The sequence below is a fragment of the Brassica napus genome, chromosome A3 (genome assembly GCF_020379485.1).
Source record: "Brassica napus cultivar Da-Ae chromosome A3, Da-Ae, whole genome shotgun sequence".
Lineage (NCBI taxonomy): Eukaryota > Viridiplantae > Streptophyta > Magnoliopsida > Brassicales > Brassicaceae > Brassica > Brassica napus.
In genome coordinates, this window is record NC_063436.1 from 11221494 (window position 1) to 11245539 (window position 24046).

The following is a 24046-nucleotide window of genomic DNA, read 5'->3' on the forward strand; positions in this document are numbered from 1 at the left end:
GATTAATCTATTTTTAAAGAATCAAAAGATAGTGATAAAGATGAGAAAATGAAGAAATGATTGGGAAGAAGAAGATATTGGTGGAGCCATGGAGCGAGAGCATCAGCTTAAGATTTTGTATCTATCAAAGTTTATTCCTTTCTTATGAAATGTCACATTAATTTGTATGCTTTTAACCACATTCTTTAACATTTTGTAAAAGTGTAAGAATATGGAAACAAAATAATAAAATACTGTTTGTAAAACCACATGCTGTACATCGAAAATGAAATCTTTACTTCAATAATTATAAATCTATTGATTATTGAATATCTTATAAGTTATAAATTTTCAAAGTCTTAACATTTTAATTAATTTTATATTTTAATTTATTTGATAGTTGGAAGCATTAATGCATAGTTTACAAAAATCTTTTTTTCATAGTTTACTGAAATCATTTAATACATAATCTATGGGGATTGGGGAGTATGGGGAAAATATTTTCACACGAATTATATTACTTATATATTTTAATTCGAGATGAATTATTTGTGTGATGTAATGTTTGTAAGCACGTATGTGTGCATGAACCGGTGGTTCTTAATTAATTCGCAAAGTAAAATTATGAAGCTTTCTTTGGCAGTCATGGAGACAAAAGTGTCTGTTGTCGGTTTGGCTCCATGTTAATCCACGTTATTATATTTCTAGTTTAAATTCTCATATCTTATTGATGACTGTTTAGTTTTAAAGCTGTAATAACTAAAGCTGATGATGCTTTTTTATATTGTCAAAAAGCTGATAATTTCGAAATTAGGAAACCAAAACAAACAAACAAAATTTCATACAAAGTAACATGCAAACCTCGATCCGCTACTAGAGAGCCTAGAACAAGATTACAGACCATTATCGAGTGCTTTAATAGTTCGGTAAGATGCTAGTGGATTAGATATCGATCTTTATCTTAGTAAACAAAGACGACAATAATTGATATAAATAGATATGCAGGGTTAATAATTATACTATTTGTTTCTTTAATCCAGCCAATGCACAAAACTACACGTTTTTAAGAAATTTTAATTCTCTTACACCGACGTCATAAAACTAGATCGATCTTAATTTAATGAAGCGGTTGGTCCCAAATCAAGACCGTCCAATTTAGTTAACATATAAAAGTTCAATAACCAAAATCTATATAATATTAAGCACCAATGACTATAGGCCCATGTGATTTCACGTATAAAAGTCGAATTACAATAATGAACATGTATACTGTATGATATACCTTAAAGCTAAAAGCTTAGGAATACAGTTAAGGGCTATACTTTTTAATCCTTCAATTAATATTAAACAAATTGTACGTAAATTAAAGTCTTAACCTTTTCTATGACAGAAAACAAATAATTTATGTTAGGGACCCAAGACGATTAAACAAACATTCAACCTTGGAAGCTCCAAAAACGAAATGAGAAACGAATTGGCTCAACTTTGTGGTTGAAAAAAATTATTACTTTATAGAAATGTGTTATAACAGTATCTCTTGCATGTACCGTGAGTATTTCTCTATCTCGTCACATTCCAAAGGTAAGATAAAGTTGTCGTTGATTGTTATTTTATGTGTATTGTATATCAGTTTTCACCATAAATGTAATCATGTATGAACTTAACACTAGAATAAGCTCTTAGACATAGTTTTCCACAAGTCTTATTCAAGTAAATAATTAGAAGGCAATCAATATTAAAAGAAACAATAGTCCAAATTAGACTGTTTATACAGCTAAACTATACACTCAAGTCCCCTCAAAGCAAAATATAATGTATCTGATTTGAAATAACTATCCCTTTAGCAATTTCTGTTTTTGGATAAGAGATCTATTGATTGCATAAACTCAAAAGGACCAAATAGAATCTAACAAAAGGAGATTTTTGATTATATATCCTTACTTCCTTCAAATGTCAACACCACAGTTGAAACTAAGAACAACATTGAACAACAACATAACATCATTTAAAATTAAAAATAAAGAGAGAGATTGAAATCATAAAAGAAACATAAAAATTAGCTGAGATGCATATGGTTTCTTCTAACATTTCCAAGCAGAGACAGTAACAAGTTCTTTCCTCTGCCAACACATGACAAGTGAAGACTGTCTTTTCTCAACATGAAACCCTCTCACCGGATTCCTCTGCATCAAACACTCCGCCTGAGTCTCCGCCGTCTGACTCAAACTCGCCGGAGTAAACCCACATTGTGTAAACAAGCTTCTCCACGGCGGTGATCTTTCAATCCAACGGTGTCGTTTCACCAAAAGCTTCTCGATAGAAGGTCGCACCCAAAACCTCTCAACACTCGAATCCTCTTGGCTTTGATTGGCGTCGAGAGACTCGAGCAGAGTGGTGTGGTACTGAAGCGCGTGGATCACGGCGTTAGGAAACGGCGCGTCGTTACGGTCACACCCTCTATCTGAACAAACGACGACGTTTGGGGATATCTGTTTAAGAAAACGGAGGATTAACGGAAGGTAACCGGAGTCGACGGAGCTTAAAGGAAGATTCACCGCGACAGCTTCTTTCTCCGATGAACGGAGAGAGAGCGGCCAGTAAGCAGGGTTCAGAAGAAGCTCGAGACTCAACAACTCCATTTCAAACGGAATCTTGAGCTCTCCGGCGAAGCTTCGGAGATTCTCCTCGGTGAATCTGAGCTCGAACTCGTCGGAGACTGAAGAAGGAGGAGGAGCAAAGACAGTTACTTTAAGACACGACCCTCTTTTCCTTGCAAGCTCCTGCATTAAAGACGACCATTGTCCTCCGTATCCAACATCGAAGTCGATAACGTGGATCCGCTCGAAGCCCAACTCGAGAATCGATTGGTTCGCGGTGAAGTTGACGAACTGGAGAAACGGCGACGTTTCGGAGAAGGTTCTGTAAGCTGCGATTCTGAGGATGAGATTCTCCGGCGTGAGTAACGGTGGTGCTGCGTCGTGGACGAGAGAGAGGAGAGCTTCGGAGATGTGGGAAGCTGCTCTGTGAAACGGAGCTTTGTTGTTGTAGCTGCTGCTGAGATGGTGATTGAGCCGCGCCAATATCCCTTGCGCGAGAATGGTGTGGTCGCCGGTGGTTGCTATTAGCTCCGCCGCGTTGAAGAGCTGTTCGATGATGACTGACTGGTCATCATTAGCTATCCCCGGCGGCGGAACCGGAACCGGAACCAAAGCCGCCGCGGGTGAAGAAGAAGAAGAAGGCGAGATTTGTTGGGGGTGAAACTGAACCGGAAACTGGTATTGCTGAACCGGAACCGGATCGGAAAACGGGAAAACCGGTTGATGAGATCCGGAATTGAACCGTTTCGTAGGCGGAGACGAAGGAGGATTAGAGAACAACGATTCTTGATTCGGAGTCTGATGAGTTTGCTCGTTAAACGGGAAGCCGCATGATAGCAAAGGATTCGAAATATCGCTTACCGGAGCTGAACCGGATCCGAAACCGAAACACGGGTCGAGAACACCGAATCCTGAACCCGGGTCCATGATAAGCCTCAAGATGCTCTGTTCTTGATCAGGAGAGATAACTCCGTCGAGATCGTCCAAGCTTATTTGACTACATTTATCATCACCGGCGGTTGTTGTGGTGGCGGTGACGGTGACGGCACCACCGCCGTGAGAGGATGACAGCGTCGTGTTGGTGGTGGTCGAGGAGTGAGAAGCGAGAGGACTAGGGCTTCTTAAAGCGTCGAGAACAGACGTTGGTTCTTGTAAACCACCACGGAAAACATAACCGAGATCTTCTCGTTCTTCTTCGATTCCGGTTTTGTCTTGATTAAACCGTGTTTTGTGAGAATCTGAGTAGAAAGAAGAAACACTGAACACCCCCTCCCCTTGAAATCTTTCAAAGGATAAGGGCATGGCCTCATACACAGTAACGAAGAAAAACTTATTAGAGAGAGATCTCAGAACAGAACAGGAAGACAACAAAAGAAGAGAGAGAGGGTGCGGTTTGTGTAATGAAGAATTTTTATTTTTATTTTGTTTTTATTTATTATTTTGTTTTGCTTCTCCTTCCTCCTCTATGTGTGGCTTGTGTCTGTAGATGTACTTATCTACATATGTACCGTGTTCTTGTGCCATCGTTGTCGTCTCTCTTCGCAATATGCTGCGCGTGACTCTACTCTCTCTAAAGTCATTTTCCCCTCTTTATTTTAGTCACCATATTTGTCTTATAAGCTGTCAAATTTTTAGTTTTTTGTTGCTTTGTTTTGGAATGTTGCCTTGTATAGTATTTATATATAAATCACCCTTGCCACTTTCAAGTGGGTTAAATTAATTAAATGGCTCCTATGTGGGCTCAATGAAAAAAAAAACAATTGTAAATCTTATTGCCCTGCCTCTATAAGCTCCAATTCTACCTACTTGTGAATTTTATAACAACAAATTACTAGTTGGTAAGCATTTTGTAGGGTTTTAAACTTCGTAAACTAAATCATTGATGATGATATAATATGATGTAAACAACCGGTTCAACCCAATTGGGTTGATAAAAATTCGGCTGATAAATCAAATTTTGAAGTTTGAAGATTCACTTGAAGTATTTGGTTATATGACCTTTAACAAAAAGCTATGGTTACATGATTTTCTTGATCAAGGTTTAGTAATTCAGTAATATACATAACATATGATTAACATAATAAACAGGTCAATAAAAAGCAAAACATGTAGTCGATTGTGGAAATAAGAGTTGGCTATTTGTCATAACGATAATTGAAATTCATTATATATTACTAAACAAACATGTTTTGCGATTTTTATTTAGACAAAATGCTACATGTTATTTTCCAGCATTGAAATGAAAACATATATACAAAAATCAGAAGAAAAGAAATTCAAGCACACAATTCAAAAAGTAAATTACAACAAAGTGTTTTTTCTTTTGAAAATTTCAAATGTTTTACAAATTTCAACGTGCTTTACATAGGCAAATACTTTTTTCAAAAATAATGAAAAAGAGGCGCGTAAAAAAATCATTGATCTGAAAGACTGAAACAGTGTTATTAAAAAGAAAATCTTACAAATGCCGAGGAAACAGAGCAAAAAGACGAAACTGACGCAGATGTTTCATTACTCCTTATTTACGTGAATTCCCAATTCTATCCTCTTATACCATTGAGAGACACTACAAAGGAGAGAGGCATATTATGGTAATTTCAGGGGAAACAACTCTGGCAGGTTGGCTTTGGGCCTTGTTTTCGAAACTAAATCTGACGGACCGGTGCTCTATTTGAGTGTCTCTCTGTGTAGCTTTTTGAAGATTTTTTTGAAAACATCGAGACCAACTCTTTCAACGGCTGTGATTCTTTGTCTATCCATAGATCCAGTGGCTCTAAATTATGTTAGAAGTATTCATCTTTTTGTATTGCTTTTCTAAATAAAATCTGAGATGGGTGGTTGTGTCTATTACTTTAACTCGTGGTTAAAAAGTTGTTAATGATGGCATGTGTTTGTTAAATAATTAACATTATTTTATTGGGACTTTTATCAATGCATGTTTTGGAAATAATTCCCAATTTGTATGGTTTCGTTTCGTTTTATGTTTTGAGGTTTTTGTTGTCCAAAAAAAATAATGTTTTGAGGTTTTAAGGAAATACTTCCATTTTGTGTGGAAACAAAGGTGTAGCGTTTTACTTTGTTGTTTAAAGATCAATTTGAATGATTTAACAATGATCATTTAATATATTAGTCCTGGTCAATGGAGATGACAAATGCTATGCTCAAAAACTTCAACGCACTATAAAAATAAAAATTCATTTAAATAATGAAGCGTTAATTATTATATTAATGTTGTCTACCGTTAATAATACAGCTAAAAAATTATATAATCGATGAAAGTACAAAACAAAAACGTAATAATAAAATATTTACATTAGGTATAAGATATTGACGACACTAAACAACTGTGTTGGAAATGAAACTTTTTTTTAGCTATAAAACAATTTATTTTCTTGCCAACATAAATCAATTTAATCGCACGGTCCCAATATGTTGTTCACAATTTCTAAGAAAATTCGTGGTAGTGAAACACCTCGATGATATTAACATGGATCACGCTAACATATTGTTTATTCCACTAAAAAACACTATACAACCATAAAATATAGTAACATTACTAATAATCAAGTGGTCCATATATGAAAGTGGAGTAAATGAAAATCAAGTAAGGATAAGTGCAGCTGGATTTCCAAGACAAGATTGAAAATTTTGGTTGCTTGTGTATGAATGTAAAGTAGACATGGTTATTAAGTTATTATTATGTGACAGAATTGCATTAAACGAACCATTATACATATAGTACTCCTATCTTGAACCAGTAATGATCAGAAAATGTAAAACAATTATATTGAGCATTGTCATTATGAGAGACATGGTTTATTTCCCAAGACAAACCACAAACCTCCATGTGAGTTTCCACCACTATTGTAACTCTGTCTTAAAACAAAATGTGTGTCGCATTAATTTATTTTTTCGTGGCTTTTTGTTATTTTCAGAATACAAATTACCAACTTGCTTATTCAATCTTTAGGAGTGGTGACTAGCTAAAGAAGGGACACCACTAACGTGCCACTTGTGTAGATATTGACGTATGTATATACTGTGTATATGTAAAATTATATTTCCTATTGTTTTACATTTTAAAATTTTAGATTTCAAATTCTTAGTAGTATATCTTTAAACCCAGCTTCAAACTTGGGGGCATTTGCGTTGAGGACATTGAGGTTGTTATACATTACTTTATATTCCCTATTGATAATAATATCTACTTATATAATTTTATTAGTAGTTTCATTTTCTCATTGGATATATGAATATCATTAATAAATCAAGATGAACATATACGTATTTATATTGATGCTATGTTCCTAGTTAAATGTTTGATACAATAATGGTCTCTTTTGTTAACGACCAACACAACAACAGAAGAGATGGTTAACGATTAATACGTAAACTAAAACTTAAGTATTATTGCTAAAATCTAGGGTTAGTTGAAATATAAAAGTATAAAATTATATGATGCACTATTACACACATAACACATTCTCCATAATCATTTGGTAATGACGAAGAGAAGCTATTATATACTCCATATATCAAACCCTTTTTTCATCTGTCAAAAATGTTAATAACGTCCCTTAATATTTATGTTGCTAAAGATTTCAAGTTTTACATACCTAATACTAAGAGTATCTCCGAACATTTTTTTGGTCCGTCGAAATAATATATTTTGATGATCGAATGACTCTATAAGATCTAGTTTTGAAGATAGCTAAACGCTACTGTTGTTTCGTTAGAATCATCCAGATGAGCGAATAGGCACGGGTAGACAGTAAAGAAGACGCAAAAGGATTTGCACGACCCGTATCATTTCATCGACATGCGTTGCAACTAGTCGCAAACCCTAGTTATAACTATTCAAAGGAGTGGTGACTGGCAAGGGCGGATCTAGCACTAAACTCAGATGGGAGCACATGACATGTTTACATTACATCTAACTCTCTAAATGGGGGCAGTTTTTATACTTTATACATATTACTATTGGAAAAATAAAATTTAGATGGGCGCACGTGACCCCGTTACATCGCCTCTGCGTCCGCCCCTGGTGACTGGTGCATGAACGAGAGAGTCGTATCATGTTTGTTTTGTAGCAATACATGGACACGTATGTAGTATATAGGGCATGAGCCTTTTAGAATCTATCTTATCAAACCAACTACATGCCCATTAAAGCTAAGTAATCCGTATTATCCGCTCTTACACAAATCATTAAGCCATTGCACTAACGGAGAAGTGCGTGAAATTACATTTGGTATTTTAGTCATCTTGTATTATAAAAAGCCAAAATTGCCGGAAACCAATATTTACTACAAGGCCCAACCATCGGCAAAAGATGAGGCCCAACCAGGCCCAAAACGAGAGATCCAAAAAGGACCCAGCAAAAAGAAAGCCCAAAAAGAAGAAGGTATGTCATCTCGAGCACCACCACGCATTGCTCATAATGGTTTGCGGGTCAACCCGCCCCGCTGCGGGTTGAATCATTATTTTAATTCAAAAATCGATCCAACCCGCTAACATAAAAGTTTCTACCCGCACCTGCCCCGCAAAAACCCGTGGGTTAGCGAGTACCCGCGACCCAAATTCGGCTGATCCGCACCGTCCCGCTTAAAATAATCTCAACCCACACCCGCGATTGAAAATTTTCAAATTGTTCGATCCGCATCTACTCCCCCGTTTGAGCCTTGATTAAAATTTCCAGCTCTAGCTCATATAGTGATGGAGAGACACATGCTCGAAGGAAAAGTTGCCACCGATCTTCAAGACTAGAAAGTTGTAGCCTGAACAACTCACCGACAGTCCACCGGAACACATTGGAAACATGGCATCGCATGAGAAGAAGCCGTTAGACAGCTTTAGCAACTGAAGAAGCTAAGACACCATAGGTTTTATTGCCGGAGCTCCTACATCAGAAAACAACACATCTACTCTGAGCCGAGAAATTAACCTTTGAACAGAGCCACTAAACGAGCTAAATCCAAGCAAAAGGATCTTGCTTCCTAATTTGAAGTTTTTATCGAGGAACAACAATTTCGAACCAATCGAGCTTTGGATCGGTAGAAACAAAGAAAGTTTGAAGAAGCTGAGATCAAGCAAAACTGAAATAGTCCCGGAGAAGACTATTGTCACCACCGCATAAAGATGTGAGGCGTGGAGCCAAGTGCCAACGGCAACATCGAAGAAGCTGATGTACCACTGGAGCCAAAAGCTGGCTGACCACCGAGATAATAGTGCAACACCGAAAGGGAGGCCCAACCGCAAAGTGTCGCTGGAAAACCACCGTCCGAAAGCTTTTTCTCGTCGTTCTTTCCTCTGTGAAAAGTCTTAGAGAGAAAGCAGAGGGAAAGGAGAGAGAAACCAAATACACCACCAAATTACATTTGGTATTAATTTACTAAATAAATGTCGTATTATCGTAAATAATATTTCGTCGCCAAAATACAAAAATACTTGGACTCTCTCTCTCTTCCCTCATCAAAAATTTTCAGAGAGAGAGAGAGAATTTGTTTCCGTTTTCTATTATCGGTTTCGTTCCGATAACCGTATACTCACAACTCAAATATATTGTCCAGCATCGGTAGCCTCCTCGGCGCTGCATGGCTAGCTTCAGCATCGGTATGCTCACAACTTGAATAATTGGTTTAAAAAGTAAATATAAATAATAATGGTAATTTATCATTATAGTTTTTCAGTTAGTAAAAAATGTATTAATAATTAACTATAAAATCTTTATATCCGCATGAGGTGGTGAGTCACCTAGTTTTAATAACTTGTTTAATCAAATAAATTTTTTAATTCGTTTTATTTTGCGGTTAATTTATACTCTTTCTATTTCAAAATACATATAGTTTTAGGATGCGACACAACTATTAAGAAACTTTTTTTTTACCTTAAAAATATTAAAACATAAATTAAAAATTATTGAACTAATCACAAAACCGATTGCAAAATATGATTGGTTACACAGTTTTTAATAAAGTTAAAAGGGACATTGAAATATGAAAACATCATCTATTTTGAAATATCAAAAATTCCCTAAAACATCATCTAGTTTGAAACATAAAGAGTATATTTTATTTATTAAGGATACAAACGATATCTACTAATTTAACTTCTAACGTGAGGGTTTGAATGTAAGAAATTACTTCTTAAATGATGTGATTAAATTTTAAATTCGTTTTTTTTTCTTACTAATTTATATATTTTGTTTGTTAAGGGTATAAACGATATTAACTAATATAACTTCTAACGTGAGCGTTCGAATGTGAAAAATCACTTCTTAGAAAATAATATAAGATAGATATATAGACGATGATGATTACCTGTAAGGGTAGGCACAAATTGGATATCCGGATTTTTGGTGGTATTTGTGATCCGATTAGTTTCTTTTGAATAATCAATTATCCGATGTGTTTCGATCGGTAGCCGGATTGAAAATTTGGTGGAAAATTTTAGATTGTTTACCGGATTTCCTATTTTATCCATAAAAGTAAAAATAAAAATACATAAATTATCCAAAAGAATTTAAAATAATAATATTTTATTACAAAAATGAAAAAAAAAATTTAATTTTAAAAATTATAATAACTAATTTAAAAACTTTAGCAAAAAGATTGCTGTAAAACTTATATAAAATAGAATATTTATATAACTTATACGTAGTATTATTGGCTTGTGAAAGACGAAGATTATAGAATTGACCTAAGCAAAAAAAAAAAGTGAATGATTATGTTTGGAGAACAAGGTAAGGTTGTCACAAAAATGTTCAAAAAAAAAAAAAAAAAAAACAAGGTAAGGTTGTCTAGACACGTAAGGGAATATACTATACAAATAGGTATAAGTTAATCGTTATCCAATCATACAAGAAAAAGAAATAGCCTTTGTTGACATCTTCTTCTCTCTGTTTTAAAGAGTTTCATCCTTATCCATTCCATCAATTTCTCTCTCTCTGTTACCTTTCAGTTGATTAGATCTTCTTAAATTCTTACCTTCGATTTTAGATTTGGGATCCTTCTTGTTGTGTAGATTCTCAGGAGTAAAGATGAACAAAGGCAGCAGCTTCAAGCTTGACAACGATTACGGTTTGTTTTTCTTTCTTGTGATCTTAGGTTTATAAGAGCACATACATGTGTTTATATCTGAGTCTTCGAGATGGGTTTTTGTGTGCAGAAAAGAGGAAAGCTGAAGCTGGAAGGATCAGGGAGAAGTACCCTGATAGAATCCCGGTATGCTCTGTTTCTTGTTAAAGGTTTTATCTTTATGCTCTGTTTCTTGATTCCACGAATAAGAACATGATCTCATTAGACCCTTTAGGGGAATGTTTGGATTCTTGTGTTTGATCAGATGTTCTTCTTAGATCAAGAATCTTTGTTTGTTTGAGAGATACATGCAATACTGTTTTGAAACCTCTGTTCTTCTTCTTCTTATGTTTCAAGATTTTGATCACTTTCTTGCATTGTATTGATCATTCAAGAAATGCTTTTTTTTTTTTGTGTGTGGGTTGTTGCAGGTGATTGTGGAAAAGGCTGAGAAAAGTGATATCCCAAACATTGACAAGAAAAAGTAATGACCTTTGTTCATATCTTTAAATTCTCTTACGTTCAAGATTTTGTAAAATTTATATGTGATTTTTCTAAATGTTTTGGATTCTGTATCAATGCAGATACCTTGTGCCATCAGACCTAACAGTAGGACAATTCGTGTATGTGATTCGGAAGAGGATCAAACTGAGTGCAGAAAAAGCCATCTTTATATTCGTAGACAATGTTCTTCCTCCTACAGGAGAGATCATGTCAAGCGTCTATGAGGAGAAGAAAGACCAAGATGGCTTCCTTTACATCACTTACAGTGGCGAGAACACGTTTGGTGCTTCTTCAATCTGAATCCCCTAACCTGAGAAACGCATTTATTCTGTTGTTTCCCACAATCTTTCAACTTTGTGTATATAATAAGTATCATTCTCTCAGCATAATCTTCTCAAGATTTATGTTTTTTTTCTTCTTCTCACTTCAGTTTTTAATAATGTAAACTAAGACTGATATTAAATATTCTCTACATTGGCATTATTATTATCTTTATGATAATATTATTTTAGTTATAATAGGTTTATCATCGAAAATATGGCTTTGGTTGTCTTTTACAATGTTAAAGAAATCTTTATGCGATAAGAATGAAACTATTAACCAACGTTACAAACATGGTCAATATTAGCAAATCCCATCTCCCCATTGTTGTTCCAACTCAAGTTAATACACAAATATGGATTATTTATTTTTTATTTTGGGAAAAAATGATATTAAAAATTTTGAGCTGGATACAAACTCGTAGCCTTGAATAATACACAAGGATCCATTAAAAACTATCTTACGCTGAATCAAAATGTCATGCTTTGTTTGAAGCTACTAGTAAATAAGAAAAAATACCAGTGGAGCGATAATCTCCTGAACATGTCACAACAACAGAGAGATATATGATTGATGGATCATGGACACACGACGCATTCTTCAGTGATCGTGGATGGACATATAAATATTTTGGAAGAGTAATTCAACTTTTGAGAGCAAAAAACCAACACAGAAGGATCTCACCCCTCACTTGGAACTTGAGGCTCTCTCATAAGTAATAGAGTGCATGCTACAACTATCGGCGTATCAGAGTTTTGGCACTGATTGTAAAGATTGAATCTTAATGATTCAAGATCTAGGAGCATAGCCGAACTTTTTCTTTGAATTGAAGAAGTTGTCAAGACTGAAGCATAGATTTTCCAATTTCTCAATTGTTTTTTATTTCTTGTTCAGAAAATGCATCTTCTTATTCATTAGCTAAGATAACAAAGTCCTTTCACATGGATATGTATTACATTGGTTTGTTCTTTCTTGTTTGGTTTCCGAGACTATCTTAAGTTTGAGTAATCGAATAGAAAAAAAAACTTATGAGATAATAGCTCTTTTATGAAGTTTTTAAAAGTTGTTTTAGAAAAAACTGTTCAATTATTTTTGATTTGATCAATAAATAAAATTTTCAAATCTTAAGAATTGAAACTGGGGAGAAAAATATTTTTATACATGAAAAAGAAAAAAAAAATCTAAATACGATCCATGTATTAATTCAACAAAAAAATACTCTACTATCTAATTTGAGAAACAATTAATATATCAAAAAAAAAAATCTAAAATGTGGTGACAAATTGAAATCTATGTTTTAGAATTACATTTGTGAAGAACAAACTTTACTGATAGGGAATTATCACTAATAATAGAATCTAAAGGAATAGGGACCAATGCAATGTAAGATTTATATCTTATCAACAACGTGCAATGTATACCACCTCGATGCTTAAACTGATACATACCAAGCAGAGAGACACTCTGGCACAACCATGTCGAAACAAAGATTGTGGAACCCTGTTCATAATTATATTAACAAACAAACAAGACAAGAATCATGTCTCCTCCATTATCACCATTGAAAAAAATATCTCAAAATTAGTCTAATCAGTACCATGGTCTCAAGTTGCAAAAGCCAACTAGCTGTATATTTTTGTTTCTTACTCGAATTTTCTTTGCATTCACACATCACATGTTCGTTTTAACTTTGTAAATTTCTGTTACGAAGGCACTAACTTCTTCTATATAAACTATGTCCTATATCTCCTTCACATTCATCCCAAAAACATTCCTAGAATTTTCTATGGCTCCTAAGGCTCTTGCAGTTACAGCTCTTCTTCTCACACTTAATCTTCTTTTCTTCAGTTTTGTAACTTCCACAAAATGTCCACCGACTACTCCTAAAACCCCAAAATCTCCAAAGAAGGACCCTCCGGTTAAACCCACTTGTCCTACCGACACACTTAAGCTCGGTGTTTGCGCAGACCTATTGGGCTTGGTTAACGTTCTTGTTGGTTCTCCACCAAAGACTCCATGTTGTGCACTTCTTAATGGTCTTGCTAATGTTGAAGCTGCGGTTTGTCTTTGCACCGCTCTTAAAGCCAATGTCTTGGGGATTAATCTCAATGTTCCTGTTGATCTGAGCTTGTTATTGAACTATTGTGGGAAGAAACTTCCTTATGGCTTCCAATGTGCTTGAAGAGATTTTTTAAAAAAATCTCTTGGTTATGCTTTGTTCTGTTGGTTTCTATTGTTATCTATTGTTTTTTTTTGTTTGTGAGAAAAATGCAAATCTACAACCTTTGTTATTTCATATTGAACTTGTTAATGAAATCGTTTATTGTAATGTCTTATTATCTCTCCTAATGTAAATGTGTGGTTGATAAAAGATATCATTTCAATGATTCCTTATAAGAAACCTATCCCAAAAAACAAGAAGTAGACAAATATTAATGAATACTGGATCTAACCGACATAAAAAAAATTAGCTAAAGAATGGAGAATCAATACATCACTTATATATCCCACAAGAATTTTTATCTAAATAATGTAGTATATTTAATATGCATTCTTGAGATGTAAGTAGGAAATAGTCTATTGAAAACAGTAGAAGCCGAACATCAAAGAAATTCACAACAGATAGATCATTTATACAGGATACGTAAGTACTTTGAGACCGTCCAAAAAATTACGTTCAGTCAAAACAAAGTTCAACAGACTCTTCAGTGTTCCGTGTCGTTCGTGCTCTTGCTTCAGTGCCTGCCTCCCTTGGGTTTACATGGTTTTTTACTTTGTCATGAAACTCACCATAGGCCCATATGGCTCTATAAGTCCAGATAAGTATGGACCACACGCGTCGAAAGCGGGAGGGTACAATTGTCATTCGACGTAGAAATTGGATGGTCCGATATAGAATAACGCACCAGTTGCTACGGAAAGCCGCATTAATTTAGATAGGCTGATTTCTAGAATGCCTCAGTTATTTTAATGGGCTGATCTCGTAGGCCTGATATTATATAGTCACTTTACCGATTTGTGCCAGTGTATTTGATCTCATAGTGATTTAATTTGGTGTGTAATGTCATTTTCTTTTGTCAAATTTGCCAGAGAATGTTCATCACTGTACTTTTAGATTAACTTATTGCTATCACAGAATTTTTATTTTACGAGACAAATATTTCTTAGTAACTTATATTCTTTCAGCTCCATTTCACAACCAAAATCACCTTTTATAATATTAAAATATAATTATACATTAAGATATAATTATGTAGATAATTTTCTGAATTTTAAATTTTACTAGTTTTGGGTAAGAGTTAAATGAGAAAATTAATAGTTATGTTTTTCAGAAAAAACTAATAGTTATGAAAATTACATTAAAATGTGAAATTATAAACACAAAACAGTTTAATCTCATATATATTAAAATAGAAGCATTACAACATTTTAGATATGACATATGTTATCACTAGAATGCTTCTTGAAATCTCTAGAGAAATATGTTGGTTCACTAAACATATATTATATATTTTTCATTAAACTAATCATGAAATTAATTAACAATCTACCATTGTTATTTTTTCTACTTTCTTTAGATAAAAGCTATAAAATTACCAAAAATGAATAAAATATATGTTTGACAATTAATGATTTTAATAATAAAAATTTGATAACAATTTACATATCTTTCATTATTTTAATGCTATAATATTAAAATAAATTAAACAATCATATTAACCATATAATAGAACTTTTTATTTTTATATATGCTATATTTTGAATTTAAAAAAAAAACTATAAATTACGAAAACTGTTAAAAGTCTCACACTGAAAATTTTATAGTGTATAGTTTAAAATTTTTGTTTTAATAAAATACAAATGATCAAAACACCATACAAGTAAAACAATTATTTAATAGATATTCAGATTAATATTTATATATATATATACATAAGACTTATGACATGATATAATTATGGTTGAACAAGCAAAGTTTCTATTCAATAATTATTATAATATATATTTCATTATGTGCATGTTAGTAGATAATCACCTAGTTAGAAAAGTAATTCTAGACAAGGGCGGATGAACGTAAAAATTTATGGGGCACGTGGCCCTATCTCTCTTTTTTCCTTCACTAAATTACATTAACTTCGTTAAATGTTTTCAATTCAAAAATTAAACATGATGAAAAAGTACTTTGTGCCCCACTGCCCCCATCTCAGTATTGTTTTATATCCGCCTCTGATTCTAGAGTGACACTTATGAAATAGAGAATGGAATAATACTTTCGACATTATTGTGCTAATGCGATATTATTTATATTTTGTTAGTATTCAATCTTACTGATTGATAGATCCTGAGATATGGCACGGTTAAGTTCAAGAGTTTATTATTCAGACGTATGTTTCCTTTTTGTTGGTTAGAGCTTAGAACAAATAAAATCCAGATTTCCATGTTGGTTTTGTTCGAGTTGGTTCGGTTACAAAAATATAATTTATAAAATATAAAACAAATCAATATTTGACACTAAATTATTAACTTTTTATTTAAACATAAAACCAAACATCAGAATAATAATCTAAAATCTGTAATCCAATAATTTTATATTATTACATTTGAACCTAAATAAATATTATAGGTTTGTTTTCGGTGTTGATGGTAGTGTTTGAGATTTATATTATTTTATTTATTTTATTGTTATTTGTGTTTATTTTACTCTCTTAAAAGTAAAATGTATAAATTAAGTTTAGTTGTTTAAATAAGATTTAAAATATCTTAAATCTAAATATTTTTAGTGTATTTAGTTAAATTAATTAAATAAACACTTCGGTTTTCTGGTTCAATTCAGTTTAAAACCAAACCAAACGATTTGAGTTGATAAAACTTTTAACCAAATCATTAAGACATATATTTTGGTTTAGGTTGTGTCGGTTCGGTTTGGTTCGGTTTATTGTTTACCCAACTAATAACTAGTGCTGCTATTTAATTTTAAAATTCTGTTTGGAGGTAAATAGAAAACATTGTGCTAAGTTAACTAATCATACGAGTATACACATCAAAACTAACATAATAAACCTCATTAATTAGCAAGATTTTGATTACAACAACAGAAGAAAACTCAAGCATACATAATATATAATTGAAGTGGAAGAAAGAAAAGAAACCCAACAATTGAACATCATCAATCTTACAGAAATTGGATTTCAAATTCTCAAATACTTATCGATCATATTTATCTTTAGTAAGGAGCCACACCAACGTGAGCCGCAGGAGCGTATAATCCTTCTTTCATCCCCATGTTGTTCTCTCCATCCTATACACCATTTTTAAAGATATGATCAAAATCAATATATAGAAATTCCTTATGTAAATTATTGCGAGGAAAAGAAAAGAAAAGTTATCCATAAAAACAAAAATACGAATTTCTTGAAGATATATGTAACATTATTTAAAGATGTAAGGTATGTCGACAGTCGACAGATTAGGGTTTACCTGTTGGGGCATGTTGGTTTTCTTCACGGGTTGATTGTCTGGTGCGAGTCCGAAGTGTATGTGAGGAAAGTGGGCCCACTACATTGCACATAAACAACATAAGTACAAGACACATATCAACTTGTGTTATAACCGGACAAAACTCTTTACTCCTAATCTCAGCTATATATGTTTTTTTGTACAACCTGACACACCTACACACACATATATATTTATATATACACGCATTCGAGTATATAGACATTGAGAAAATTAAACCCTAGTTTCCGCCTCCAGTTCAAACCAAAGAAGACAACCCTGGAAATGGATAACACCAATGCCTTAATTAACTGAAATTTTTCTAGACGTTTGATTTACTAGATATCAAGCTAGCGTTTTGTTGTACGTTGAATTTTGGACTTTCGTGTACGTATATGGATTTACCAAGAAATTTTGGACTTTTTTTTCCGGACAACAAGAGATATTTTGAACTCTTTTGGATTTTATTTGAATTTAACCAATGGATATAACGATTTAATATGTATTTTTGGAATAATAAAATTAAGGTTCTTACATTCTTGGCAGCAGCACTAAAGGCTTCTCTGTGGCTTATATCAGGATTACCAGCTTTGATACGTTGGATCTCCTCCCTACAAGAAAGGCGTGATAAAGGAATTACATTAATCAATGTTATATACGACTACGATTAAGAGAACAAAATAAAAATGATATAAAACTCACTTGATAAATCGGTTATATGCGGATGGGACTCTCTGTCTTTTCTCTGGAGCTGGCAATGGCAAAATTCAACGGCAAAAACAAAAACTCAGACAGAAAGAGACAAACACTCATTAAAACTACTTTCATTTCTTTTATATCTCTCACAAAAACACTTTCTCTCTCTAACCCATCATCACTTCATCATTTTCTAAAGACAAGCCCATCTTCTAATACAGAGATTCTTTCTCTCTAGATTTCCGGGGGATCCATGAATATATCTCCCCTTCTCATTATCTTTAACCTTTTAAATGTTTACAGACGCTAAAAGCCATCTTTGATATATAGAGAATCAATACATACAAAAGGTCATTGATCGAATAATATGCTAAATATACAAACCTGTCTATTTCTATGCGTAATTCAATGTTTCTATGGGTTTGAAACAAGATCCAGCGACGTTAAAATAATAAAAGCTATGCATGTCTCACTGGCGATTCATAACCACTACCAAATTATAAATATGCAAAGAAGTTTGAAAGAAAACCCAATAGAAATGAGAAGGAAATTTGTATCTTACGGCGGTTAACGGGTGGTGCTTTAGTAATTTCATGTTGATGAATATTCATGAAAGACGGTATGTCATTCATATTAGGATGTTGATTCATCATCATCATGTTCATGTTTGAAGGTGCATCTCTCAGCTCCTCCTTCAATAACATTTAGTATCCTTAAGGCTTTAGTATACAAAAGACCCAATATATAAGATTTATGTATTAAACATTGAAAATTACCAGAATATTTTGTGTATTGAAGTAAGAGTGAGGACCAAGCTGGAGCTGGTTAGAAGCTGGAAGGGCGGCCGATCTCATGTTCACAGAAAGAAGATTAGTACAGCAACCGCATCGGACGGTTACGGTCTTGAACATGCTTGTGTAAGGAACACTAACCTATGTAACACAAGAGAAATATGCAAATCAAGAAAAGTAGGAGATCTATCAAGAAGAGAAAATGAGAAAGTAAAAAGAAGTGGTTATTGCTTACCGCAAGAATCGTTTCACAAAAGTTGCATTGGACATAGCAAAGATGGTCTGAAGGAGAGAGGGGCTCTGGTGAAAAAACAGCTGAGGAAGGAGAAGACATAGACGACATAGACATTTTTTTGTAAGAAGAAGAAAAGGATTTGAAGCTGGAAGCTGATCTTCTTATTTTGGGAGTGTTTGGGGATTTGATTGATTGATGGGTATTTGACTGATCAGAGGATTCTTGATAAGGAGAAAATAAAAAACCCCACCATGATCTGATCTTCTTGATTGTTTGCTGTGTATTATATACCACAAAGGGAGAGATAGAGAGATAAAGGGTGAGAGGAGAAAAGGAAATATTAATGGTAAGAAGGTGATTTGTGACAAAAAAAAAAATGGTAAGAAGGTGAAAAACAACAAAGCCTCTTATGTTATAAACTCTAGCCACTAGGTCGTCTTCTAATAACGTTTTTCTTATGTTAGGTACATTCAATTTTAAATTAAAACAGCATCTATGTAACCTTTAGGCCATATTGATGTATATAAAACCTTAAAATAAAGCTAGACAATGTAAATGGATATATATTAGGTATTGATTAGTGCTTAGCTAACCTATACAGAGTACCCAATCAACAAACTCTCCGATGGTTTATATAAATGTATCAATGAGCAGAATTTGAACTAATTAAGTGGTCCGAAACAAACGATGGTTATATAGTGTAGAATAGGAAAAGGAAGCACAACAAAAGTTAAATGGTATAGTAGGTTTATGAAAAAATTTGTTTTATTTGATAAAATTAGCAGTACACTTAGGGATACAAAAAAGTCCAAAGCTTTTTCCAAACAAATATAACTAGACGTACACACCAAACACTATGAATTATAGTGTGATCGTTTTAAATCATACTAATTTCTTGTACCGTAGTGCATGTCTATGGTGTGATCTCGTGGTCACAAGAGACAAGAATGTTGACAAAGCCGTTTAAGGATGTGATTGCCTAAAGACAACGGACTTTGCTCCACCAACTGAATCAGTTTCAAACTTAAATTTCAATGAGGTTGTGGGGTTTACAGTTAAAAGAACATTTGTTGACCCCAAAAACAATTACTAAAACACATTTCAACTGAATCAGTTTCAAACTTAAATTTCAATGAGGTTGTGGGGTTTACAGTTAAAAGAACATTTGTTAGTATTCTCAAAATCTGCATTTATGCATCCGTATAATGCGAAATCCACAAATTTGTTTGCTAGTAACAAAAAACTCATGACAAAAGTTTATGCTACTATTTTTTTATTCTAATTACAACTACAATGCGCAATATTCAAAACTTAATTATTAACATTATTTTACATATAATTATTTAACACCAAAACAAAACTATAATAAAAATAAATTAAACTTTTAAATCTGTTACGGATCTAAAATACTGAACAAAATCTATGCTAAGGAGATTACATAATTCGTTTCTGTACAAAAGGACGAACCTCTGAAAATATGTAAGCACTTTTTCTACAACGGCTTTGACTTTGATCAATATGACAATGATCGCTACACTTCACAACCTTTTCATTATTCTTCGCATTTTAGAAATCTGAGTAAGGACTATAGTATGAACAAGGGACGATTCATGCATATACATGAAGAATCACGAGCTTAGAGCTTTGGTTTGCACGTGAACATATATGTACAACACATATAATGTTAATGTATTGTGGTATGTTTGTAAGTAAGCGAAGAAACGACGATGAATACTTAAAGAGAAAAGTGTTAATAATAATACTTTGCAATAGAATTCGCACTTCCCAACGAAGGAAGAGAGAGGTGGGGGGAAGAAAGGGACGTGTGCATGGGAGTGTGATTAAGCGTCGCCTCATTCACCCGTTGTTGTCATTCTTTAATTACCTCTGCCATTACTTTTTTCTCGTTTCTCTATACAATTCCTTTTCCTATTTCTAACTCCATTTTAGTACTATTAAAATACTAATTTCGTTTTCTGTCCTATCCCTAAACAGTATTACAGTTTGTTTTGTATGTATGTAGAGACTAGAGAGAAACACAATGTTCCATTTTTATTGATTGGTTATCATTAGCTTTTTAGTCAATTATATGATTGTTTTTCCTCATTTAAATATTTCACTCATTTAAATATAATATATGTATTTCAAGCAAACTGGCCGATTATCAATAAGCATAATTTATACTTGACACAAGATATATAATCATTTTTTTGTTTTATATTATCGTTTAGGATGTAAAGATGAAGTAAAAATAAAGTAAAAATGTAGTATGAAATAAGAAATGCTTCAACCAAACTCTATATCTCATTACATAATGAAGTTTACTTCATAAATAGAGTAATATATTTTTGTTTGTTCATTAATCCATTATGAAATAAAATATGAAGTTAGGCTGGAGTAATTTTACTTAATTTTTTTTTTACTCTCCAAAATGGAGTTTATACATTGAAAATACTTTTACACTCCGGTTGATAAAAAAAAAAAACTCTTACACTCCCATACACACACATACATGACCCAAATTCGAATAGGAATTATGACATATCAACGATGAGTTAATGCTAGCTAATACACATATTCCAGACAAATTAAGAATATCAAAGAAGGAAGAACAAATATGATTTATTGTTTCTCAATGATAGTTTTGAAAGCGGCATATATATATGTACGTATTAGAAACACCATATTGGTGAAAGCCACGAGCAAAACTCCACACGTAACTAATTTCAAACTCTAATAAATTTTTTCATATATTTCACTCATTTAAGTATATATATGTAAGAAAAACTGACCTTAAAGTATGTACGAAAATATATATATATATATATATATATATATATATGCATCTACCTGCACAAATGATGGTATATATATTTGTTGTCCGACTAAATTGAAGTAATTCCTAATGTCACGATAGTGATGTTAATTTACTATTGTTCTGAAGAATTAAGAAATTAGGTTGGGTATTGTAATCAATCATGTTAAATTGCGCAACTAACTGGTAAATTATTTAAAACCTAAACTACCTCTTTCACTACTAATATATACGAGCATCAACGATCATCTCACCTCAAAAATCAGATTATAAGATAGGTAATTCAACTACTCAAACCATCCGAATGAGAATGCCATGCTAATCAAACCTACATTAATGGACTCAATTCATACTTTCCTTAACAACTTTTTCAAACCATCTATATGCTCTCGAAGTCATATCCACATATATTAGTTTCCTTGCATTTCAAATTTTTTTTTTTGTAAAATTATCCAAACTCTTGAAATTAATTTGGGTTTCAACTCAGGATATTTGGTTACCCCAAAAGCACGTGATTTTGTAAGCTGAACATAACTTAGGGCATCTCCATTCCAACTCCATTTTTTCCTCTAAAATGGAGTAAAAGTGGATATGGAGTAAGGAATGCTCTAATTCAACTTCATATTTTACTCTATAATGAAATTTACTTCATAAATGGAGTAGTTTATTTTTGTTTGTTCATCACTCTATAATGAAATGGGAAATGGAGTAGTGTTGAAGTAATTTTACTCTATTTTCACTTTTACTCCATTTTAGAAGAAAAAATGGAGTTTTACATTGGAGATGCTCTTAAACAATGTATACCAAAGCCCAATATATTGCTCATAATATTTGGTTGCCTAAATATAACATGTAAGTAGTTTTATATACTCCCTCCGTTCCACAAAGATAGACTTTTTAGTATTTTCACACATATTAAGAAAACATATAAAACTATCATAATAAATGTATCGTTTTCTGTAATTTTCAATAACTTTTAACTAATAGTAATTCAATAAAGTCAATTAATTCTTTTGAAGTTTATAATTTTTTCATAGAAACACACAAAAAATACATCTTTTTGAAACAATTTTTTTCTTCTAAAAAGTCTATCATTAAGGAACGGAGAGAGTATAATAAAGGTAAGGTCGGGCGAAGACAAACATTTAAAGGTTAATATTTTTAGTAATTAAGGCATTTACAGTTTTTGGTTGTAAAGAAGTAAAAGTTGAAATGTTGATATGATCATATTTTACCAAAAACACATATGCAGAGACTACTACACGCATGCATGTTTATACATGTCAATGTCAATGTCACCTATGATCTCAGTACACTCATGTATGCATGCATGTTATACAAATATTGCATAAATCCCCAATATATTAATTTGTACATCTAATGAGAAAGTACTTACAATCTAATTGAAGTAATAATGGCCAGTCTCCACTTGTCATATTGTAGATATACAAATGGATTATTATGAAATAATTGACTGATATTTTATTTTCTGAAAAGTAGTCTTGCCCTTGAGGCTAATCCCACTATATAAAAGAAGCTAAATTTGAGCTTCCTAAGGCTATCCACATGGTCAAAATAATCATGACCAATCAAAGTGCCAGGTCATTTTGGACTGGGCTTGAAATTAAAAAAAATTAGTGACCTTCACAGCCCATTTGACCCATCTTGCAGCCCAATCCCGAGTTTCTCTTGACAGTGATGTCGCACAATCCCGTGTTCTAAACATATGGCTCCTTCTCCACCTAACCCTAATCGCCGTCTCATCCCTTCATTGATTCTCTTCCTCTCCCCCAGCTCCTCCCGCATAACGCCTCGGATGTGAGTGCTGGTACTTCAATGTGCTCCCATAAATCCTCCATTCAAGATCCCTACAGACCCTCCACATCATAATCGTTAGAAGATGGAGAAAAAAGCAATGGCACATAGACGTATGGAAACGTAGACACAAAGCGACGCCGCGAAGCTGCTAGGGTTTTTTCTTTTCTTCTGATCGTCATTGTTTCAGGTTTTACTTTTGTTCACTCTCTGACTCGATTTAAGATTTCTGAGTTTCTTTGTGATTGAAATGACTCTAAGTTAAGCTGACTTGGCTCTCCAGCTCTGTAGTAAGGGTTCTGGGTACTACTCTATGATGATTCCAAACTCCAAAGTCTGGTACTTTGGAGTGATTCAAGAGGTTTATGATAATATTACCGAACATCATTACCTGACAGATCTTCTGCTTATTGTAGTGCTATTAATCATTACCAGAGTCTTCAGAGTTTTTTTGTCCGTAAACAGATCGAAAAGTCTACACCTTTTTGTATGTTTCCTTTTTTTGGTTATAAATTTTTAAAAAGCGAAAGTGATGATTGGGTTCCTTTTTTGTGACTAATGATTTTTCTCAGATGACAAGGGATGTTGTAACGATCTGTTGAGCTGTTTAGGATAGTGTGAAACAAAAAAAATGGATGATGATAATGGGCTTGAGCTCAGCTTGGGTCTCTCATGTGGTGGAGGGAAAGGTAAAGGTAACAATGCTGGAACCTCCTCTGAGA

General features: G+C 33.2%; 4 protein-coding genes across 4 annotated transcripts; 2 read left to right on the forward strand and 2 right to left on the reverse strand.

Moving 5' to 3' along the window:
• Positions 1-1886: 1886 nt before the first annotated feature.
• LOC106388222 (scarecrow-like protein 27) lies at positions 1887-4044 on the reverse strand. Its single transcript, XM_048775843.1, has one exon. It carries the CDS (start codon positions 3876-3878, stop codon positions 2061-2063), a length of 1818 nt encoding a protein of 605 aa, XP_048631800.1. The 5' UTR covers positions 3879-4044; the 3' UTR covers positions 1887-2060.
• A 6353-nt stretch (positions 4045-10397) lies between these two features.
• LOC106438243 (autophagy-related protein 8e) lies at positions 10398-11638 on the forward strand. Its single transcript, XM_013879345.2, has 4 exons — positions 10398-10654; positions 10743-10798; positions 11083-11135; positions 11236-11638. Exons 1-4 carry the CDS (start codon positions 10615-10617, stop codon positions 11453-11455), a joined length of 369 nt encoding a protein of 122 aa, XP_013734799.1. The 5' UTR covers positions 10398-10614; the 3' UTR covers positions 11456-11638.
• A 1385-nt stretch (positions 11639-13023) lies between these two features.
• LOC106438242 (14 kDa proline-rich protein DC2.15) lies at positions 13024-13812 on the forward strand. The gene has a single exon (XM_013879344.3). It carries the CDS (start codon positions 13212-13214, stop codon positions 13656-13658), a length of 447 nt encoding a protein of 148 aa, XP_013734798.2. The 5' UTR covers positions 13024-13211; the 3' UTR covers positions 13659-13812.
• A 2712-nt stretch (positions 13813-16524) lies between these two features.
• LOC106438241 (axial regulator YABBY 1) lies at positions 16525-19088 on the reverse strand. The gene is made up of 7 exons (XM_013879343.2): positions 18695-19088; positions 18445-18600; positions 18231-18360; positions 17675-17723; positions 17508-17583; positions 16955-17032; positions 16525-16775 (listed from the first exon to the last, which is right to left on the reverse strand). The coding sequence occupies exons 1-7, from the start codon at positions 18806-18808 to the stop codon at positions 16701-16703; spliced, it is 678 nt and encodes a 225-aa protein (XP_013734797.1). The 5' UTR covers positions 18809-19088; the 3' UTR covers positions 16525-16700.
• Between the last annotated feature and the right edge of the window lie 4958 nt (positions 19089-24046).